This window comes from Mobula birostris, chromosome 3 (genome assembly GCF_030028105.1).
Source record: "Mobula birostris isolate sMobBir1 chromosome 3, sMobBir1.hap1, whole genome shotgun sequence".
NCBI classification, from domain to species: Eukaryota; Metazoa; Chordata; class Chondrichthyes; order Myliobatiformes; family Myliobatidae; genus Mobula; species Mobula birostris.
In genome coordinates, this window is record NC_092372.1 from 119489781 (window position 1) to 119512079 (window position 22299).

At 39.2% G+C, this 22299-nt stretch overlaps 1 protein-coding gene across 2 annotated transcripts in view; it reads left to right on the top strand.

The window, feature by feature from the left end:
- The window catches only part of LOC140195241 (AT-rich interactive domain-containing protein 2-like), a 385533-nt gene that overhangs the window by 319095 nt on the left and 44139 nt on the right, over positions 1 to 22299 (top strand). For both annotated transcript variants that reach the window (XM_072253261.1, XM_072253260.1), the window contains exons 10-11: positions 3583 to 3792; positions 6963 to 7124. In XM_072253261.1, coding sequence (XP_072109362.1) covers positions 3583 to 3792; positions 6963 to 7124 — 372 coding nt within the window. The remainder of the gene's footprint in view (positions 1 to 3582; positions 3793 to 6962; positions 7125 to 22299) is intronic.

Genomic DNA, 22299 nt, shown 5'->3' on the forward strand with positions numbered 1-22299 from the left:
GATGGAATTTCACCTGCCACTGCTCTGCCTAATTTTCCAATTGACCTTTGTCCCTCTGTTATCTTTCAGTATCTTCTTTACTCTCCTTCACCACTGTTTATTCTGTCAGCAAACTTGCTGATCAGCCACAGTGGTCCAAGTACCAGTACCTGCAGTAATCCACTAGTTACAGACTTTCAGTCATAAAACACCCATTGATCAGTACCTCTGCCTCTGCCTCCTGCCATTAAGCCAATTTTGGACTGAGTTTGCAAATACAACATAGATTCCACGTGCCTTAACCTTCTGAACTGGTTTACCATGTGGGGCCTTGTCAAATATAGTGATAAATAAGGCCATGTGTAAACCACATCTTAAACTCTGCCTTCATCAATTTTCTTAGTTACCTCCTTAAAATTTGTTTAATGAGAAGAATGTAACAGAGAAATGGAGGTCATTTAAAGGTGAAATTTTGAGGGTTCAGAATCTTTATGTTCCTGTTAGGTTGAAAGGAAAGGTTAAAAGTTTGAGAGAGCCATGGTTTTCAAGAGATATTAGAAACTTGGTTCAGAAAAAGAGAGAGATCTTCAATAAATATAGGCAGCTTGGAGTTAATGAGGTACTTGAGGAATATAAAGAATGTAAAAAGAATCTTAAGAAAGAAATTAGAAAAGCTAAAAGAAGATACGAGGCTGCTTTGGCAAGTAAGGTGAAAATAAATCCAAAGGGTTTCTTCAGTTATGTTAGTGGCAAAAGGATAGTGAGGGATAAAATTGGTTCCTTGGAGAATCAGAGTGGACGGCTATGTGCGGAGCCAAAAGAGATGGGGGAGATTTTGAACAATTTCTTTTCTTCCGTATTCACTAAGGAGAAGGATATTGAATTGTGTGAGGTAAAGGAAACAAGTAGGGTAGTTATGGAAAGTATGACAATTAAAGAAGGGGAAGTACTGGCACTTTTAAGGAATATAAAAGTGGATGATGAGGTAGGTTTTCAAAACTTGCAGAGAGATTTAGGACAGTTGGAAGAGTGGGCTGAAAGATGGCAGATGGAGTTTAATGCTGAAAAATGTGAGGTGCTACATTTTGGTAGAACTAATCAAAATAGGACATACATGGTAAATGGTAGGGTATTAAAGAATGCTTTAGAACAGAGGGATCTAGGGATAATGGTGCATAGTTCCCTGAAGATGGAATCTCATGTAGATAGGGTAGTGAAGAAAGCTTTTGGTTTGCTGGCCTTTATTAATCAGAGCATTGAGTATAGGAGTTGGGATGTAATATTGAATTTGTATAAGGCATTGGTAAGGCCAAATCTGGAGTATTGTGTACAGTTCTGGTCACCGAATTATAGGAAGGATGTCAATAAAATTGAGAGAGTACAGAGGAGGTTTGCTAAAATGTTGCCTGGGTTTCATCTCCTAAGTTACAGAGAAAGGTTGAACAAGTTAGGTCTTTATTCTTTGGAGCGTAGAAGGTTGAGGGGAGACTTGATAGAGGTGTTTAAAATGATGAGGGGCATTGATAGAGTTGACGTGGTTAGACTTTTTCCATTGAGAGTGGGGGAGATTCAAACAAGAGGGCATGGGTTGAGAATCAGAGGACAAAAGTTTAGGGGTAACATGAGGGGGAACTTCTTTACTCAGAGAGTGGTAGCTATGTGGAATGAGCTTCCAGCAGAAGTGGTTGTGGCAGGTTCGATGTTGTCGTTTAAAGTTAAATTGGATAGATATATGGACAGGAAAGGAATGGAGGGTTATGGGCTGAGTGCAGGTCGATGGGACTAGGATAGGGTAAGAGTTCAGCACGGACTAGAAGGGCCAAGATGGCCTATTTCCGTGCTGTAATTGTTATATGTTTATATGGTTATGGTTAAAAAAAAGCTTGGTACTGTTCCCCCCGCACAAACTATGTTGACACCTAATCAGTTTCTAAATTTCAAAGTGTCCTTTAGATTTTTTTCCAATAATTCCCCCACTATTGATGTAAGGCTGAATTGCATAGTTTTCTGTCTTATCTCTATTGCCCTTTTTGTATATGTGAATAACATTAACTATTTTCCAGCCTTGTATCTCTCACCTGGCTAACAAAATTGCAGAAATCTCCATCAGAATCCCAGCAATTGCCCTCCTTGCTTCTCAGGCCTGAGAGATTAATCCACCTTCATGTCTGCCAGTATCTGTCACAGTTCTTTCTGTTATCCAGAATATCAGCATACCCTCTGCTCTAACTCTCCATCCTCCATTTTCTTCTTCCTGGTGTTTACTGATGAGAAGTATTCATTTAATACCAGACTTGTATCCCCCGGCTGATTTTGCTTTTGGTGCCTGAGAGGGTCTGACTAACTTCTTGCTTTGAATGTACTTTTAAACAGTTTTGGGATTCTCTTAATCCTACTTAATAAGGCTAATTCATGTCCTTTTTTTCTCTCTCACTTAATTTAAGTTCTTCTCTATACCCTCAGTAAAGCTCAAAGGACTCACTCAAAACTTGACTTATCCTTCCTTATTCTAATCCAATTTGCAGATTATCTCAAGCCATATCTCCTTTTTTATTAAAGAAATTCTTAATTATTAAATATTTTGTTTGCCTTTGAGCAGAAATCATCCTCTAGCTATGCTGTACTCTGCATAATAAAGTTAAATAAAGCAAATTAAAACAAGTGCACTTTTGCTTTGATATTATAAAGCATCTCACATGGTTTACTGTACAAACTGTATTGTAAATTGAAATATTTAATGAGTCTGTTAAGGTTAGTTATACAATCGTCACAGAGCTGCCAAGGTTGACCAGTTTTGCAAAGTTAGCATTTTAATATATTTATGTGGCACCTATGTATCATGGCTTAAACACTGATCACATCATGTGGTTGGTGCAATTATATGTCTATGGTTAGATACTACATTTGGAGACCAGAAGAGAAACTATAAGGTAGGATAGCTCCTTATAGTTTTTTTTTTTATCATCCTTTTATGAGTGTTTAAAGGTTTGTACCTTTAGCACACACCTAGTAAAGCACAATGCAGCTATTCCAGGCATATCATGACTGTAAACCTATTTTGTATGGTGTTCAGAGTTTTGATAAGCAGGTGCTCTCAGGAGTTTACATCTACATTGTACTATGTTCAATGCCCCAGACACATTATTAATCTCTACATTCATACACTAAAACCCTGACTTTCATAAGTTACATTATTAACCCATAGGTAATGAGCACTTTGGCCCTAGGTTTTCAGTTTTCCTGTTTAAAAAATATTTGATTGACTTGAGTTAACAGTCAAGGTTGTTGAGAATTTGTCTCAATTTGAGAATACATAAGCAGATTTGAACAAAAGTTCACATAGCCAAAATATTTTTTTCTTTATAATTGCTGATGATTAGTGCATCATTGCTGTATTTTCTTTTTTACTTAATTTGCAGCACTTATCAAATTATAGTTTGCCACTGGGGAGTGATTTGCCATTATTATAGCTGTTATTTAATTTTAATGGTGTTAATCGTTGTTTTAACTGTCTCTTTTAATGCAAAGCTGTCTACAAGGTACAAGTTAAACTATTTATTTAATACTAATATTTAATGCTGATTTTTTTTTTCTTGATTCCAGGTATGGAGATCTTGGCTAAACTTTGCAAAATTGAAGAGAATGTAGATATTATCTGTGAATGTGTGGAACAGGAATCCTATCGTGAGATTGTGAACCATTTATCCCTCCAAGATATATTACTGTTACTTGCTAGTTTGGAAGCTCTGTATATGTTATCGAGTCTGGGAGAGATGACCTGCACCAAAATCATCAAAGTGGAAAGAAGTATTGGTAAGTTATAATGATGAAATGTGGTTCGTGCCTACTTTTCATTCACATGAAACATTGCTGAGATTTTAGTAGTTTTTGTGTAAGTGCTCAATTGGAGAAAGACTATAAGTTCCCCATAAATTTATCACCATTCCTTTGTGGTTGTTTCAGAAAATACATTTTCCATGCCTCCTCATGCACTCTCCATTTTCTTCAAAAATTCCTTTTGTTTGGAAAATTATACTGTTTTTGCTAGTGCCTAATGTGCTTAAGTGTGCATAAATTTAAAAAGCAAGTTGAAAAATTAGATGAAGCACCAGAAAAATAAAGACTGAATGTGAAGGGAACTATAGTAAACTAATAATGACGAGAGCAGAGCATTCGAGTAGCTATAAACTTCAGTGTTTCCACGTATCCACTGCAATGTATTTGTCCAGATGCCCTAGACAACTAATTAGGAAATTTTGTTTTTCTTAATTAGAATATGCATTGGTGAGGATCATCAATTCACTAAGTACCATGTAAAATTTGTATTCTCAAAAGAATAATGTTTGTTGAAACCGAATTTGAATATATCTCCTTTATATAGGTTTACAAGAGAAAATACTAAGTTTGTAATTGATAGTGAAATTTATTTTATAAGCCATACTTCCTCAGAAGAAATTTCAAAACTATTATGGTCCCTTGCATTTAGAAGTACGAAGGACTACTTTATACTTTTTTTAAAGTCCTTAACTTTATTCCCAAAGGTCTGGCATTAATATTTATAGCATGCCTCTATGCATCGAGCCTCACATTCCCAAACTATGTCTCCTGAAGAAGTAGTTTATCCATATTTATTCTATCAATTGTCTTTGGTCATCTAAATTTCTGAAATTCACAGATATGATTCCCTTGTACTTTAATTCTTAGCAGTCTAGGGCAACATCTTTCTTGAGGTGTGGTAATCAAAAATGCTCTCAGTGTAGTCTAACTTAGTTTGATTAACTGTAATACTGCTTCCACCATCTTGTATTCCATTCCAGGGCTGGAATCATATTGTTCTGGCTTATAGGTGTTGACCCTTCATTCTCTTTGAAACCCAATTTTTTAGCCTTTCACTACTTGGAAATTTTTTTCTATATGTTTTGGGTAACTTGGATAGCCTCACTTTACTTGTATTGAAATATAACGCTTTGATTTTGTCCCTGTGTTTAATCTATTGATTTTTTAAGAAATTTATGATTACTCACAGTGCACTGCTTCTGATAGCTCATCATTATGTTATGAGTTTCATCACATCACAGATGGTTTCATCACATCTTTATCTGAATTAATTCTAACTGTAAATTGATGTATCGAGAACACTGATTCTGTGGATTAGCTCTAGATGCATAGGCCGTCTTGAGAATGTGCCCACCATTCCAATGTGGTCTGTTGTTCTATTTTAGAATGTTTAAAAAAATAGCTGAATAATTAACCCCAAGTTCCATGAACTTCAAATTTCATATAGAGGACTATATGAAAAGCCTCATCCTGAGAGCAGATGCGGCGGAGACGGAGGACGCAGCCTACTGACTCTCACAGCTATCTGGACTATTCCTCTTCTCACGCTGTTTCTTGCAAAAATGCCATCCCCTTCGCGCAATTCCTCCGCCTCTGCCGCATCTGCTCTCAGGATGTTCATTCCGGGACGAGGGAGATGTCCTCGATTTTTAAAGAAAGGGGCTTCCCTTCCTTCACCATCAACTCTGCTCTCAAACGCATCTCCCCCATTTCACGCATATCTGCTCTCACTCCATCCTCCCGCCACCCCTCTAGGAATAGGGTTCCCCTGGTCCTCACCTACCACCCCACCAGCCTCCGGGTCCAACATATTATTCTCCATAACTTCCGCCACCTCCAACGGGATCCCACCACTAAGCACATCTTTCCCTCCACCCCCCTCTGCTTTCCGCAGGGATCGCTCCCTACGCGACTCCCTTGTCCATTCGTCCTCCCCACTGATCTCCCTCCTAACACTTATCCTTGTAAGCGGTACAAGTGCGACACATGCCCTTACACTTCCTCCCTTACCACCATTCAGGGCCCCAGACAGTCCTTCCAGGTGATGCGACACTTCACCTGTGAGTCGGCTGGGGTGATATACTGCGTCCGGTGCTCCCGATGTGGCCTTCTATATATTGGCGAGACCCAACGCAGACTGGGGGACCGTTTTGCTGAACACCTACGCTCTGTCTGCCAGAGAAAGCAGGATCTCCCAGTGGCCACACATTTTAATTCCACATCCCATTCCCATTCTGATATGTCTATCCACGGCCTCCTCTACTGTAAAGATGAAGCCACACTCAGGTTGGAGGAACAGCACCTTATATTCCGTCTGGGTAGCCTCCAACCTGATGGCATGAACATTGACTTCTCAAACTTCCACTAATGCCCCACCTCCCCCTCATACCCCATCCGTTAGTTATTTATATGCACACATTCTTTCTCTCTCTCTTCTTTTTCTTCCTCTGTCCCTCTGACTATACCCCTTGCCCATCCTCTGGGTTTTTCTCCCCCCATCCCCCTTTTCTTTCTCCCTAGGCCTCCTGTCCCGTGATCCTCTCATATCCCTTTTGCCAATCACCTGTCCAGCTCTTGGCTCCATCCCTCCCCCTCCTGTCTTCTCCTATCATTTTGGATCTCCCCCTCCCCCTCCCCCTCCCACTTTCAAATCTCTTACTAGTTCTTCCTTCAGTTAGTCCTGATGAAGGGTCTCAGCCCGAAACATCGACTGTACCTCTTCCTAGAGATGTTGCCTGGCCTACTGCGTTCACCAGCAGCTTTGATGTGTGTTGCTTGAATTTCTAGCATCTGCAGAATTCCTCGTGTTAACATACATAATTAATTTACTTGTTTAATGATTATTAGTATTATTTTTATTTTATTTTTTATTATTATTATTTCTCTACTAGATTATATATTGCATTGAACTGCTGCTGCTAAGTTAACAAATTTCACGTCACATGCCGGTGATAATAAACCTGATTCTGAACACTTATCTACTGAACTTATTACAAAAATGCAGGAGACTTTCTAAAATTATTCTTCACTCATCAATTTGTTCTGTGTGTTTGACTCAATATTACATTTGTGCAGTGTGGCCAGTGGTACTATGATTTGTACATTCTTGTTTTGATTTAATACTCTTTACTAAAAAAAAATTTCAGATCAGCTTGTATGCCTGGTGTCTGTGGATATACAGAACTTTCCTGCTGATGCATTAGCAGCAGTCAAGGTAGTTGAACAACAGAGCACTTCTCGACCAGCGTCTGAGACTAGTTGGTCAGTTACAATGGACAACGTTTCAAACCACAATGCCCCTGCAACAGGTATAGTTTTTATTTCCATTGTATCTTGTTAAAGTAGTATTTAATTGATGTGGGTGAACTGAAAAAGATGAAAGATAAGATTACCTTCTTACAATTACTTTGCCATGGTGTTTCAGAATGGTGCATTTGATAGCTATCTGTATTTATCCTGTGGTTTACAGAAATCTTATCACGCTTAGAATTATGATTAGTTTGGTTGAGATATCATCTGAACTCAACCTACACCATGATGATGTAACTACATTTGGATCCGCACTCAACCCAAAAAGTAAAAAAATTGAATTAGGTTTTTAGTTCTGATCTCTTAAGTGATTTGTGCTAATCTGAAGGGATGCTATTGTACTTGTTTTTTTATAATCTTTTAATTACAAAGCTTACAAAGCTCATCTCAAAGCTGTTGCCACATTCAGTCTTTTGCAGTACAGGGATCTACTTATAATTTCTTTATTCATTCCACTTTAACTACTGAATTCTATATTGCACTCACTGAAAAATTCTTTTTGTTCACATAAGGAAACCATCTTCAGCTGTGATATCAGTCACTGAGGATTCTTGTTCATTCATATTATTAGTGTTTCTGTTTGCAGGTTAATTCAGTTATTAATGGTGGTTCGAGACAGTAAAAAATCTCTTATTTGTACATATCAAAAAAATGAGTTTTGGGTAAACTATATTTAGTTGACAGTTGTTCAAACGAAAAGAGACTTTCCTCTACAAAGTCCTGAAAGCATTTAATACCTAATCTATCCCATTCTTTAAAAGCCACATCAATCATAGAGGGTTTTAAAAAAATTTAGAAAAAATGGGACTCGACAGAGAAAATCTCAATAAGCCAAAGTATTTTCGGAATTGTATCCAAATTCTCATATTGTGTTTAACTACCAGATTATCAGTTAACTTACTCAGAAACAAAGGAAGTGAGGATCCAAGGAGAGAAATAATAGAAAATTTATTAACAGAGTTAGCTTCTAAAAAAACCCACATCAGCAATCCTCACGATTAATGTAATATAACCAAAATGGAAGATTTCTTATATTAATTGCCCAATAATAAAATCTGAAGTTTGGTAAGGCTAATTTTCCATTCTTTTTATCTTTCTGAAGATGAATTTTATTTAATCTAGAACGCTTATTCTTCCATATATAAGAAGATATAATAGAGTCAAGAGAATCAAAGAAAGACTTAGGAATAAAAATAGGCAATGCCTGAAAAAGATATATAAATTTAGGTAATATATTCATTTTAATAGAGTTAATTCGGCCAATCAGCGATAACGAAAGAGGCGACCAATTTGATAGTATCCTTTTTACGTGATTCAATAGGGTAAGAAAATTTTCTTTAAATAGTCGCTTATAGTTTTTAGTAATTGTTACACCTAAGTAGGTAAATTGAATCTAGCCAAGACTTTCAAACATTGTGGGGACCTTTTTTGAATTACTTTCGAAACCTTTGATTTGCTGTTAAAGCACAGATAATGACTAATAATTTGTTTCCCCCTTTTTTCCTTTACTAATCAGCTTCGGTCTTGGTAGTGGGTTAAATTTTTTTTATATAATAAAATTACTATATTTCAATGTTACGAATTAATTAATCTGTATGACTATAGGGTAAGGAGTCTTTATATGCAATTTAGTATAATGCATTGATATATATATTTTTTCTTGTATTCTATTCTTATATGTAAAATTAATAATAAAAATATTGGAAATAAATTAATGGTGGTTCAGGATTAAGCTTTTCAACAATAATACAAAAAATGCTGGTGGAACTCAGCAAGTCAGGCAACATCTATGGAGTGGTGTAAGGAGTTGACACTTCAGGCTGAGACCCTTGATAAGGACTGGAAAGTAGGTAAAACCAGGTGAGAGGGGAGGTGGGTGGGTGGATGTGGGAGCAGTATGAAGTAAGAAGCTGGGAGGTGATCGTTGGTAGAGGTGAGGGGCTGAAGAAAGGGGAATCTAATAAGAGAGGAAGTTTGACCATGGAATAAAGACATGGAGGAGGGACATCAGAGGAAGGAGATGGGAAGGTGAGGAGAAAAGAAGGGATGAGAGGGAAACTAAAATGAGGAATGTAAAAAGAGAAGGAGGAGTGGGGGAGAAAATACCAAAGTTAGAGAAAGTGATGTTCATGCCATCAGGCTACTCAGGCAGAATATGAGGTGTTGCTCCTCCAAACTGAGTAAGGCCTCATTGTTGCAGAGGAGAAGGTCATGGACAGACATTTTGAACTGGATGGGAAGTCAGAATGATTTGGGTAGGCTTCGGGAGATCCAGCCTTTTGTGGTTGGTGGAGTGAAGGCCTTCTTAATTTATCAGTTTGCTGTCCAGTTGTCTAAACACGATGTGAAATATGAGTACAGAGTTTTATTTCTTGTGGTGTTAAATCAAATACAGTGGATTCTGGTTCATTGGGATGCATTGGGTCTGGTACGTTGTGGCCTAATTAAGTGGTTATCCCAATTAGCTGAAGTTTCATGGAAATGGTTAAAAAGCTATAATAAAAGACAAACTGAGCAACAGATTACGTATTTAAATGAAATGCAGAACAAACTAGAGATCTACCAATCCGAGGACAGTACTGTAAAACTATGTGTTAATTCCTAATAGTCGTCGACAGAGGAATTCATCGAGTATATGCTGTTATGTTCTTTTGGTTGACTGTAAATGAACGAATGAGCACAGACACCTAGTGTAGATAATGGACTGCCTTCATACAATACTTTTGACAATTGCATCCTCCAAGTCTTCATTTTCATTGTAATATTCAAGAAGTTTGCCAATACCGTCAAATTCTTTGCAGTTCCTAACTTGTTGAAGTAGTGAAATCGTTTCATTTTCACTCTTGCCCATTTCTGGCATCTTCAAGCCTGAATGCTTGAAACTGCAGTGAGCAACATAGTTCTGAATTGTCTTAATGCTTATTTTTCGCCAACTATCAGTGATAAAAATCACTGGTTTTTGAACACAAGCACAGGCAACTGGCACTATTTAAAATTTCTTCACTGTAAGCACAGTGCATCATCTAGCAGCCACAAAAGTAACTATGACAGATGCTGGTTAGAAACTGTTCAGCAACTGTCTCCTGCCCAATTAAGCAGTATAGTGTTTCAAATGGGGGGAAAGGAATCCTGGCTATTTTCTCAATTAGTTTTTGTTTTTTAAGAGTTGGCCCAAATAAGTGTCTGCCCCGATTAAATGATGGCCCTATTAACTTATGTTCTGACGTAGCAGAATGCTTTATTGTGGACAGATTTGATATAATTAACGTTGTGTGGTTTTCAGTACTACAGTGTGACCTATATTGAGTGCTGTTTGATTACTTTTATGATTCTATTATGCCTGTGCAGAGAAATTTACATACTTTGTATTCAGTCACTTTATGGCATGGAATGTGCATTGCACATGTGAAAGCAAGTAAATTTATCTTGTGTAACGTGAAAGGGTCTCAGCCCGAAACATCGACTGTATCTCTTCCTATAGATGCTGCCTGGCCTGCTACGTTCATCAGCAATTTTTATGTGTGTTGCTTGAAATTCCAGCATCTGCAGATTTCCTCATGTTAGGGTTAATTATTTGACCTGTTGTGAAGGAGATAAGATCCTTGGTTTTCAGATTGTTCTTCAATTTTACTTGAAAGGAGCGGTGCCTCAGAAAGGTTACACCCATTATTAAGGACCCCCATAACCCAGGACATACCCTCTTTTTATTGTTACCGTTAGCGAGGAGGTACAGAAGACTGAAGACACACACTCAGAGATTCAGGAACAGCTTTTTCCCCTCTGCCCTCCAGTTTCTAAATGGACATTGAACCCATGAATCTGCATCTGCAGAATTCCTGTTGTTTCCATGAATACTACTTCACTTTTTGTATTGTATTTTTTCTATTTTTGCACTATTTTTAATTTAGCTATTTAATTTACATATATATACTTACTATAATTGATTTACTTATTTATTGCATTGTACCGCTGCTGCTGTTAACAAATTTTACAACATATTCCGGTAATATTAAACCTGATTCTGAGTTTTATTAAGTAGTACCCTAGGAGAACTTCATTTCTATTGGCAATATTGTATTTGAGATGAAAAATTAGCAAGTAAATTGGTAATCTTGTATTACTAAACACATTTTATCTAAAAGTGAAATTTTAGAACTCCTTTTATTATTAGGAATACAGCAGTAAATAAATACTTAAAAAAAAATTAAATCCAAGGATATGTACTGCTGGTTATGCTCTTTATAGATATAGTTTGCAATGCCATAATGTAATTTTAATAATTGGATGTCTCAAGTGGGTTAGGTTGGCTGTATTTAGTAAAACTAAAAGTAATATTTCTCATAATCAGCATCATGACAAGTGTTGCCAACATTTTTAGGGTTTTCAGTAGTAATATTTTCTCAGGTTCGGTATCAGTACCAAGTCTCATCATTACATCTATTTCTGCCAGTTTGAAAAATTGAACTCTCACTAGGCAATGAGTTTTGAAATTTATTATGTACTGCCACATGAATCGCTATAAAGGTTCCCACAAGAAACATAATTCCTGACTGAGGGGTGACCTGAATCCACTCCAATTTGCCTACTGTCACAACAGGTCAATAGCAGATGTAATTTCCATGGCTCTTCACTTTGCTCTGGAAACCTGGGCAATGAAGATGCATACATCAGGATGCTCTTCATTGACCATAGATTCATAGAATAGAGTTTTTGAGTACTCCAGTACAAAAACAGGCTCTTCGGCCATTAGTCTGTGCCAAACCATTAACCTGCCTAGTCCCATTGACCTGCACTCGGACCATAGCCTGTGATACCTCTCTTATCTATGTACCTACCCAATTTTTCTTAGATGTTTTAATTGATTCTACATCCACCATTTGCACTGGCAACTTGATTCGCACTCTCACCATCCTCTTGAGTGAAGAAGTTCCCCCTCATGTTCCCCTTAAACATTTTACCTTTCACACTTAACCCATGACCTCTAGTTGTAGTCTCACCAGACCTCAGTAGAAAAAAGCCTGCTTGCATTTATCCTATCTGTACCCCTCATAATTTTGTATACGTTAGCAAACCTCCCTTCAATCTTCTGTGTTCTGGGGAATGAAGTCCTAATCTATTCAACCTTTCCCAATAATTCAGGCCCTCAAGTCATTGCAACGTCCTAATAAATTTTCTCTGTACTCTTTAAATCTTATTTTCCTCTTTCCTGAAGGTAGGTGAGCAAACCTGCACACAATACTCCAAATTAGGCTTCAACAATGTCCTATACAATTTCAACATAACATTCCAACTCAGTACACTGATTTATGAAGGCCAATGTGTCAAAAGCCTTCTTTACAACCCTATCTACCTGTGATGCCATTATCATTGATCTGTATTCCCAGATCCTTCTGTTCTACCCTACTCCTCGGTGTCCTGCTGCTCGCCATTTAAGACCTACTCTGGTTGGTCTTCCCAAAGGGCAACACCTCACACTTATCTGCATTAAATTTCATTTGCCATTTTTAGCCCATTTAGCAGCTGGTCCGGATCCCTCTGCAATCCATGATAGCCTTCCTCACTGTCACATCTCTAGTCTTGGTGTCATCTGCAAATTTGCCAATACATTTAACCACATTATCATCCAGGTCATTGATATAGATGACAAACAACAGTGGACCTAGCACTGATCCCTGTGGCACAGGCCTCCAGTCAGCGAGGCAGCCATCTACACCACTCTCCAGCTTCTCCCACAAAGCCAATGACTAATCCAATTTATACCTCATCTTGAATGCCAAGCGACTGAACCTTCTTGACCAACCTCCCACGTGTGACTGCCTTGATAAAGTCCATGTAAACAACATCCACTGCCTTGCCTTCATCAGCTTTCCTGGTAACTGTAATTAGTTAGTATCTGACTTTCAAGAGCACTTGTGAGTTATGTTCCAGCTGGACTTTGTCCTTAAACTGCTGGAGAACAGTGCGGAAAGAAAAGGTGCTGTTTTCTCCCGGTAGGGATTAGTTTTTAGTTCCAAGTGCTCCTGCCACGTTTTGTCACCCTGCAACCTTATCCTTCAATCTCTTTGAATTATGTAGCACAGCATGTGTATAAATATCTCTCCCCAGCAGACTTCATCATGATCATCATCACTCCAGTATTCCTACTATTTTTTAATGTTTCTTAATTGTACATATGATTTTTTTTGTGTTCTATTGCTGAGCAGCAGTGAACCATTTGATTGGCCTATCAGAGTTCTCTTTGGGAACTAGTTGACTTGATCAGCATTTCTGATCTGGCTATTGTTCACGATTGCACCTAATTAAAAAGACGCACAAAGCCATTCTAACTATCTTTAATCAATCCATGTCTATTCAAATACTCATATTTTCAGTCCCTTAGAATATCTCCCAAAAGTTTTCCCACTACTGATGTCAGGCTCACCAACCTATTATTTCCAGTCTTATTCTTGGAGCCTTGCTTAAACAATGGAACAACATTAGCTAACCTCCAATCCCCCAGCATCTCACCCATGGCTAAGGATATTTTTAATATCTCTATTAGAGTTCTTGCAATTTATGCACTAACTTCCCACAAGGTCCAAGGAAATACTTTGTCAGGCCCTGGGGATTAATCCACCTTACTTTGCCTCTAGACGGTAAACACTTCCTCCTTTATAATCTGTATAGGGTCCATGATCTCGCTGCTGCATTGCCTCACAACTATAGCTTTTCTGTCTGTCTCCTGAGTAAACACAGATGCAAAAAAAATCCATTTAAGATCACCCCCATCTCTTTTGGCTCCACGCATAAATTACCTTTCTGATCTTCCAGATTAGCTTTGCATTCAGTACTATCATAACCTCAACTTATCACTGACCTCAACACCTGGGCTTTGGTACCTACCTGTGAACTGGATCCCTGATACCTGACTGGCAGACCCCAGTTAGTTCAGATTGACAATGATATCTCCTTCACACTCTCCATCAGCACAGGTGTACCGTAGTACTGTGTGTTTAGCCTCCTGCTCTACTCACTTTTATACTTCTGGTTATGCAGCTAAGTCAGCTCCAATGCTACATGTAAGTTTGCGGATGATACCACTGTTGTTGGAGGTGACAAATTGGCACATGGAAGGAAAAATATCCTGACTGGTTTCATCACTGCCTGGTATGGAAACCCAAATGCCCAGAAATGGAAAAGGCTACAGGAGGTGTTGGACACAGCCCAGTCCATCACAGGCAAAGCACTCCCTACCATTGAGTACGTTTTACTTAGAGCACTGCCTCAAGGAAGCAGCATCTGTTATCAAAGACCCAAACCATACATGCCATTCTCTCTTTTTGTTACTGCCATTGGGCAGGAAGCACAGAAGCTTTGGGTTCCGCATCACTAGGTTCAGGAATGGTTATTACTGTAAAATCGTCAGGACGCTAAACCGGTATGGATAGTTTCCATCACCACTACTCTGAACTGATTCTACAGTCTTAACAACTCACTTTCATGGAGTCTTCACAACTCATTTTTATCGGTATTTTTTTTATTTGCACAGCTTGTCTTCTTTTACACCTTGGCTGTTTGCCAGTCTTTGTTTATGTATAATTTGTTTTGTAAATTCTATTTTTTTCCTGAAATACCTGCAAGAAAATGAATCTCAAGGTAATGTATGGTACCATGTATGTACTTTATTAACACATTTTTGAACTTTGATTCCACAGGATTTAGTTGTTCATATGGAATATCAGATATCTGTTTTCAATTTCAAGTTTATTGTCATCAGTTGTACACATGTATACAGCTAAATGAAACAAAATTCTGGGACAAATTACAGTACATATATCACATACTTTCTTCAACAACTATATCAATTAAGTTTTGTAGTTCTTCCTCCATACTTGCAATTAACACAGTGTCATCTGCATATCTAAAATTATTGATGTTTTCACCGTCAACTTTGACTCCCAAGCTGTCTCTTATTTTTAGTAATATTGTTTCACTGTACACATTAAGCAAATCAGGGGAGAAAACACACCTTTGACTAATGCCTTTGTTGATTTTCGTAAACTGACTCACTTCTCCATCTATTCTTACAGCAGCAGTTTGTTCCCAGTACAGATTTCTGATTAGGCAGAGGTCTTTTGAAACTAGATCCAGAGTTTCCTGTAATATTTCGAATAACTTGTTGTGCTTCACTTTATCAAGTGCTTTTGTGTGGTCGATAAAACAAACAAACAGGTCTTTTTGCACTTGAATAGCTTGTTCTGATAGTATCCTTAACATCAATATCGCGTTTCTTGTACCTTTGACAAAAATGTATGGTGCTACCCAAGAAGAAGGAGAATCTTATCTGCAGGCTGAGAATAAATGGGGAAGACATAAAACAAGTACAGAACTTTTGCTACTTGGGAAGCTGGGTGACATCAGATGGCAGGTGTGACATGGACATCAAAAGAAGAATAGGGATAGCAAAAGACACTTTTACGAGAATGAAAAGTATACTGACCAACACTAAACTAGGCATGACAACCCGCCTCAGAGCACTGAAATGTTACGTTTATCCAGTTATGTTATATGGCTCAGAATGTTGGACAATATCTAGTAACATGAGTAAATGAATTGAAGCAACAGAGATGTGGTTTTTGAGGAGGATGCAAAGAATATCATGGAGGAAATGAATATCTAACAAGGATGTCATGAACAGAACAAACACAAAAAGAGAAATAATGTATGAGATCATGAAAAGGCAACGTGACTTCATTGGACATCTGATTAGGAAGGAGGAGTTAGGATGCATGGTAATTATGGGAAGGATTGAAGGGAAGAAAGCAAGAGGAAGGCAAAAACAAATGATGATGGAGGCAGTAGCCAGAGAACTGGAAATGAATACCAATGAATTGATCCACTTGACCCGAAACAGGAGTGTGTGGGCCATGGCAGTCAAAGCTCAAACTGGGCATGGCACCTGATGATGATGATGATGATATCACATACAGGATATAAAATAATAGTAACACAATAGTACTAACAGATAATAAAAAAAATACTATAGATGTGCAAGTTGACATTAAGTGAATGTACAAAATGCAGCTAAATATACAACAGTGTAATGCTAATGGCACTGTCATAAATAATGTGTACTGGGTGGTAGCAGGGTGTTCAAAAATCTTATAGCCTGGGGGAAGAAGCTGTTACACGGCATAACAGTCCTTGTTCTTATACTGGAGTATCTTCTGCTCGACTGTAAGAAGTCAAAGAGATTGCGGGATGGATGGGAGGGTTCCTTGACAATGCTGAGGGCTCTATGAAGAACACTTCTGGTACTGTCCTGTATTGAGGGGAGAGAGACCCCAATGACTCCCTCAGCAGTCATCACAATCCATTGCAGGGTCTTAAGGTCAGATGCCTTGTGCTTCCCATACCATACAAGACCTTCTTGATGCTGCTCTAGCAGAATGTGGAGAGCCTCACTTGTCTCGATCTCTTCAGGAGATAGAGGTGCTGCTGTACTTTTTTGACTAAAGAGGTGGTGTTGAAGGGCCAGGTGAGATCATCCATGATGTGCACTCTCAAGAAATTTGATGCTTCAGATTCTCTCCATGGAGGAGCTGTTGATGTACAGTAGGGAGTGGTCAGCCTGCAACAGCTTGAAGTCCAATCCTCTCTGTATGCTGATTCATCATTGTTGCTGATGTGGCCAACCTCTGTTGTGCCATCAGTAAACTTAATGATGGGTATAGAACAGAATCTATCAGTCGTGCGTTAGCAGAGTGAACAGCAGGGGGCTGCTGGTGCTCAGCATGATGGAGCTAGAGATATTGCTGCCAGCACAGACTGTCTGAGGTCTCTGTTAAGAAGCCCAAGGTCCAGTTACAGAGGGAGGGGTTGAGACCCAACAAGGACGGTTTACCCACCAGCTTCTGAGGAATAATCATATTGAATGCTGAACTGATGTCAGTGAATAACGTTCTGATGTAGGAGACACAACTCTTTTGTGAATTCTGCAAATGGACTTTGCAGCTGGCACATGGCTAGCTCCCTAACCATAGCTCAATCAGAACAGGATGTAACTTAAAATATTTTAGGGAGCCACATGGAGTAGTCACAGAGAATGAGCGCTGCATCCTATTTTCTATCTCCACACTCCTCCTTCCCCCTTCTCTCATACCAAACTGTTAGACTTTTTGCTCTTCCTCCTGCCTGCAACTACGCTCGCTTCACAATGTCTTCAAAAAGTACTAAACCCGGGAAAAAAGACGATTCAGTGGCTGGCCTGACAGTAGAGGCTATCTTCACGCTGCTAGACTGACACAGTGTGGCATTAGCGGCCAAATTTAAATCCTCTTTCAGGCTGCTGGAAACGAAACTCGACCGAATACAATGCAAAGTGGTGGACCATGGCCAACGCTTACCCTCTCTCAAGCTCGCTGCGGACGACCGGAGCCAGTGTGTTAGAGAACTGAAAAATATCTGCTCCAGCTTACGTGAAAACAATATCAAGCTAATGGCTAAAGTTACTGACCTGGAAGGCCGGAGTAGATGGCAGAACCTAGGCATCTTGGGCCTGCCAGAAGCTATTGAAGGCAGGCGTCCTACTGAGTTTTTTTCCAGTTTGCTTTGTGAGATCTTCGGGAAGGAGACACTCTCATCCCCTCCGGAGATTGATAGAGCCCAGTGTTCACTAGCAGCTAAACCAGCCCCAGGACAGAGACTGCGCCCGGTCATTCTTTGCCTGCACCACTACCAGGTTAAAGATCTTCTGGTTGGAGAGGACCGGCGGAGAGGGAAGCTAGAGTACCACGGCCGGCAGATTCGGGTTGTGGAGGATTACTCTCCCGAAGTTTTGAGCCTGCGAACCAAGTACAGAGAAGTAATGATGAAGCTGTACAACCGAAGACTCAGGCCTTCTCTACTATACCCAGCACGGCTGTGCATCACACTTCCCAGTGGTGACAAGAAGTGGTTACGCTCAGTAGATGAAGCACAGAATTGCATTGATAGCCTCCCCACTACGTCGAACTCTTCATAAAATACTTTTCTCCTATACCCTCTGCAGGTAACATTAGTAGTGCTTGGATAGCAAGGTCTGGTCTGACTTGGTCTACTACTTCGATAGGTGGAATAATATTCACTCAGATTGCTCTCTCTTTCTCTCTCTCTCTCTCTCTCTCTCTCTCTCTCTGGACTATTTTCTTTTACCTCCAATTCAATGAACTCTACAACCTTTCATGGGAAGAGCACTGGATAAAGTCTGCTTATTTTTTACTTTTTTCAAATATAAGTTTATATTTTTGTTTCATGGTTCATTTTTCAGTGCCATGTTTAACAAACCTTGGGGGAATTATTTATCTCTCACTAAGTACAATGTCAGTTTAGGAGTGTTAAATGCTTACTGTTTCCTTTAATAACAATAATGGAGTTGAAGATGAAGCTACGAGTGACAGGAAGTTGTACTGTTGGATGACTATTGTTCTTAAGAGCTTGCTGCTATGTTCTTTGTTGTGGGTTGGGGGACGGTACTTCAATGCCGGTACTGTTTTAAGAACCCTTAGAAGTTCTTGTTATACAGGATCTATTTCTGCCCTGTTTCTCTTTGTTTTACACTTTTCCCCAGAGCTGATACCCGAAATCTTGACACCGCTTATGCCTATCAATCTTTTCTTATACTTCTTTTTTAAAGGAGAATGGTTAGTCCGTAAAATTTTGTGAGCTGGAATGTCAAGAGGCTGAATCACCCTGTTAAAAGGAGGAAGATGTTCTCACATCTCAAACAGTTGATTCAGCAATTGCATTTCTACAGGAAACACACATTCGCAGTTCTGATAATTCCCGTCTTATGTCACGATGGGCGGGACAGCAATTCCACCCCACTTTTCAGGCTAAAGCCGGGGCGAGGTGGGGGGGGAGGGAGTCCCAATTCTCATAAACCAAAACGTTCCCTTTGAGCTCCACAGCACAATATCTGACACAAACGGCCTTTTTGTCATTATCTCGAGGAAATTATATAATACATTGGTAGTGTTGGCTAACACATATGCTCCTAACTCGGATGATGTGGGCTTCTTTGAACGGTTTTTTTCTGCGCTGCCTGATTTGAGTTCATACTCTCTCGTACTAGGTGGAGACTTCAACTGTTGGTTAGATCCAGTGCTGGATCGATCAGCTCCTATTTCCAGAGTACTAAGCAAATCTGCCTCATTAATTCAGTCCTTCCTCTCCAACTATGGCATCTCTGATGTATGGCTTTTTCTCCACCCAAATGAGAAAAAAATGTTCTTTCTTCTTACACGTGCATCACACCTTTTCTAGAATTGACTACTTTTTAATGGATAATCAGCTGATTCCATCGGTCCGTTCCTGTGTTTATCAGAGCATAGTGATATCAGACCACGCTCCGGTTGTCCTGTCTATAATTCTTCCTGGCCTTCCTCAAATAAATAAGCATTGGTGTTTTAATTCGACTTTACTGTCAGATAATAATTTTGTAAAATTTATGGAGGACCAGATAATTTTTTTCCTTAATACCAATTCATCACCTGAAACCTCAAGCCTGGTTGTTTGGGACGCTATGAAAGCATACCTCAAGGGTCAAATAATTTCCTACATTGCGAATATGAAAAGAAAAACCCATAAAGAACAACTAGATCTGGCCAATCAAATTAAAGAAATAGACCAACAATATGCTCAAATTAAAACTCCAGAGCTGTACAAAAAAGGAAGTGGAACTCCAAACTAAATTTGACCTTATTTCCACTCACCCAATTGAACACCAACTTTTGAAGAGCAAGAGCTGGTTCTATATTCATGGTGACAAATCTGGAAAATTTTTAGCCAACCAATTAAGGGGCCTCAAAGCCAAACAACACGTCACAAAAATTCGAATGGAAAACGGAAGCTTCACCTCGAGTCATTCTGAAATCAACGACACATTCAGGAATTTTTACTCCTGACTTTACACTTCTGAATCCCCAAATTATAGCATTTTGGTGGAGAATTTTTTAAACAACTTAAATATCCCCACGCTCTCTCCTGATCTCAAAATGAGCCAATATCATTAGAGGAAATATCCTCAGCCACCTCGTTACAGCAGACTGGTAAATCTCCAGGACCCAACGGGTTCATTGTAGAATTCTTTAAATCATTTTCGTCACTGCTCTTACCTCAACTAACCATGGTCCTATCTGATTCGTTTAAACAAAGTAAATTGCCAGCATCATGTAACGAGGTAAACATCATTATTTTAGTGAAGAGAGGCAAAGATCCAACAGAGTCCTCCTCATGCAGGCCAATCTCTCTGTTAAATGTCAATGTCAAAATTTTAGCTAAAGTTTTGGACGGTAGACTGGAGAACATCTTATCCTCAATTATTTCTGAAGACCAAACCAGCTTTGTCAAAAACCGCCTCCCCTTTTTTAACATACGCCGCCTGTTAAATATTTTATACTCACCTTCAGCTGGGATCCCTGATTGTGTCATTCCTGTAGACACAGAGAAAGCGTTCGACCGTGTGGAATGGAATTACCTCTTTGCTGTTTTAGAAAAATTTGATTTCCTACCAAGTTTTATCACGTGGATTAAACTGTTATATTCGCGTCCCACCGCTTCTGTTTTGACCAACTCTCAGCAATCCCAACCTTTCAACCTCAAACGTGGAACCTGCCAAGGGTGCCCTTTAAGCCCCTTACTTTTCGATCTGGCCATAGAGCGACTGGCGATTGCGTTCCGTAGTTGTACGGACCTGACAGGGATTTGGAGGGAGGGAGTTGAGCACGAAGTCTCCCTTTATGCTGACGGTCTTTTACTTTTTATATCAAACCCGATCACCTCCTTACCCCCCATGTTCTTACTCTTTAACAAATTTAGCCAGTTTTCAGGATACAACTTAAGTTACACAAGAGAGAACTTTTTCCAATAAATAGAGAAGCACAAGTGTCAGAGTTCCATAACCTCCCTTTTAAGGTAGTGAATAGCCAATTTACTTACCTTGGTGTCACAGTAACAAGGAAATATAAGTGTCTTTTTGGAGAAAATTTCATTAATTTGTTAAATCATACAAAACTGAGCCTAGCACAGTGGTCTCCCCTGTCCATGTCCCTGATGGGCCGAATCAATGTTGTCAAAATGAACATTCTTCCTAAATTCTTATACCTTTTTCAATCCATACCAGTTTTCATTCCTAAAGCCTTCTTTGACTCGTTAGACTCAGTCATATCGTCCTAGTTATGGAAGGGCAAGTGTCCCCGACTGAATAAAGTCCACTTTCAAAAATCTAAAAGTGTTGGGGGCATGGCTCTGCCCAATTTCTGCTTATATTACTGGGCAGTTAACATATGCTGTCTCATCTTTTGGTCTCATCTTTACACCAATCTGACTGCCCATTATGGGTGACAATGGAGTTGAACTCTATTTAGAATGTCTCCATCTCCGCACTTCTTGGATCCGCACTCCCTTTTCTTACACCTAAACCAATTGCTAATCCTGTTATCAGGCACACCCTGAGAGTATGGGCTCAGTTCAGAAAGCATAGTAGTCTCCATTACTTCTCTCTTTCAAGTCCTATTCTATATAATCATCTCTTCCAGCCTTCTATACATGATCCAACATTTCAAGACTGGTATAGAAAGGGCGTCAGGTGCTTTAAAGATCTTTTTATAGACAACTGCTTTGCATCATTTGAACAACTGTCTGCGAAGTTTAACCTACCCGACACTCATTTCTTCAGATATTTGCAAATTAAACATTTTATCAGTCCTCTGATACCAAACTTCCCCGACACAAACGTTGTTGATATGTTTCTCTGCATGAATCCTTTGCGCAAAGGTCTAATATCTGCTACCTGCGACAAGCTAGCAGCTCTGAGGCGAGCCCCCCTTGACAAAATTTAAACTGCCTAGGAGCAAGATTTAAATTCCTCACTGTCAGTTGAGGTATGGGATGCAGTCCTCAAGTTAGTTAACTCAACCTCTTTATGTGCCCGCCACTGCCTGTTACAGTTCAAGGTCGTACACAGGGCCCATATGTCTAAAATTAATTTATCTCGCATTTACCCAGATGTTAATCCCTGTTGCGACAAATGCAAGAGGGACGAGGATTCCCTCATTCACATGTACTGGACATGCCCTAGCTTGGAAAAATACTGGAAAGATGTTTTCCAAACTCTATCCCAAATACTTAATTACAATTTGGAACCTAACCCTTTGG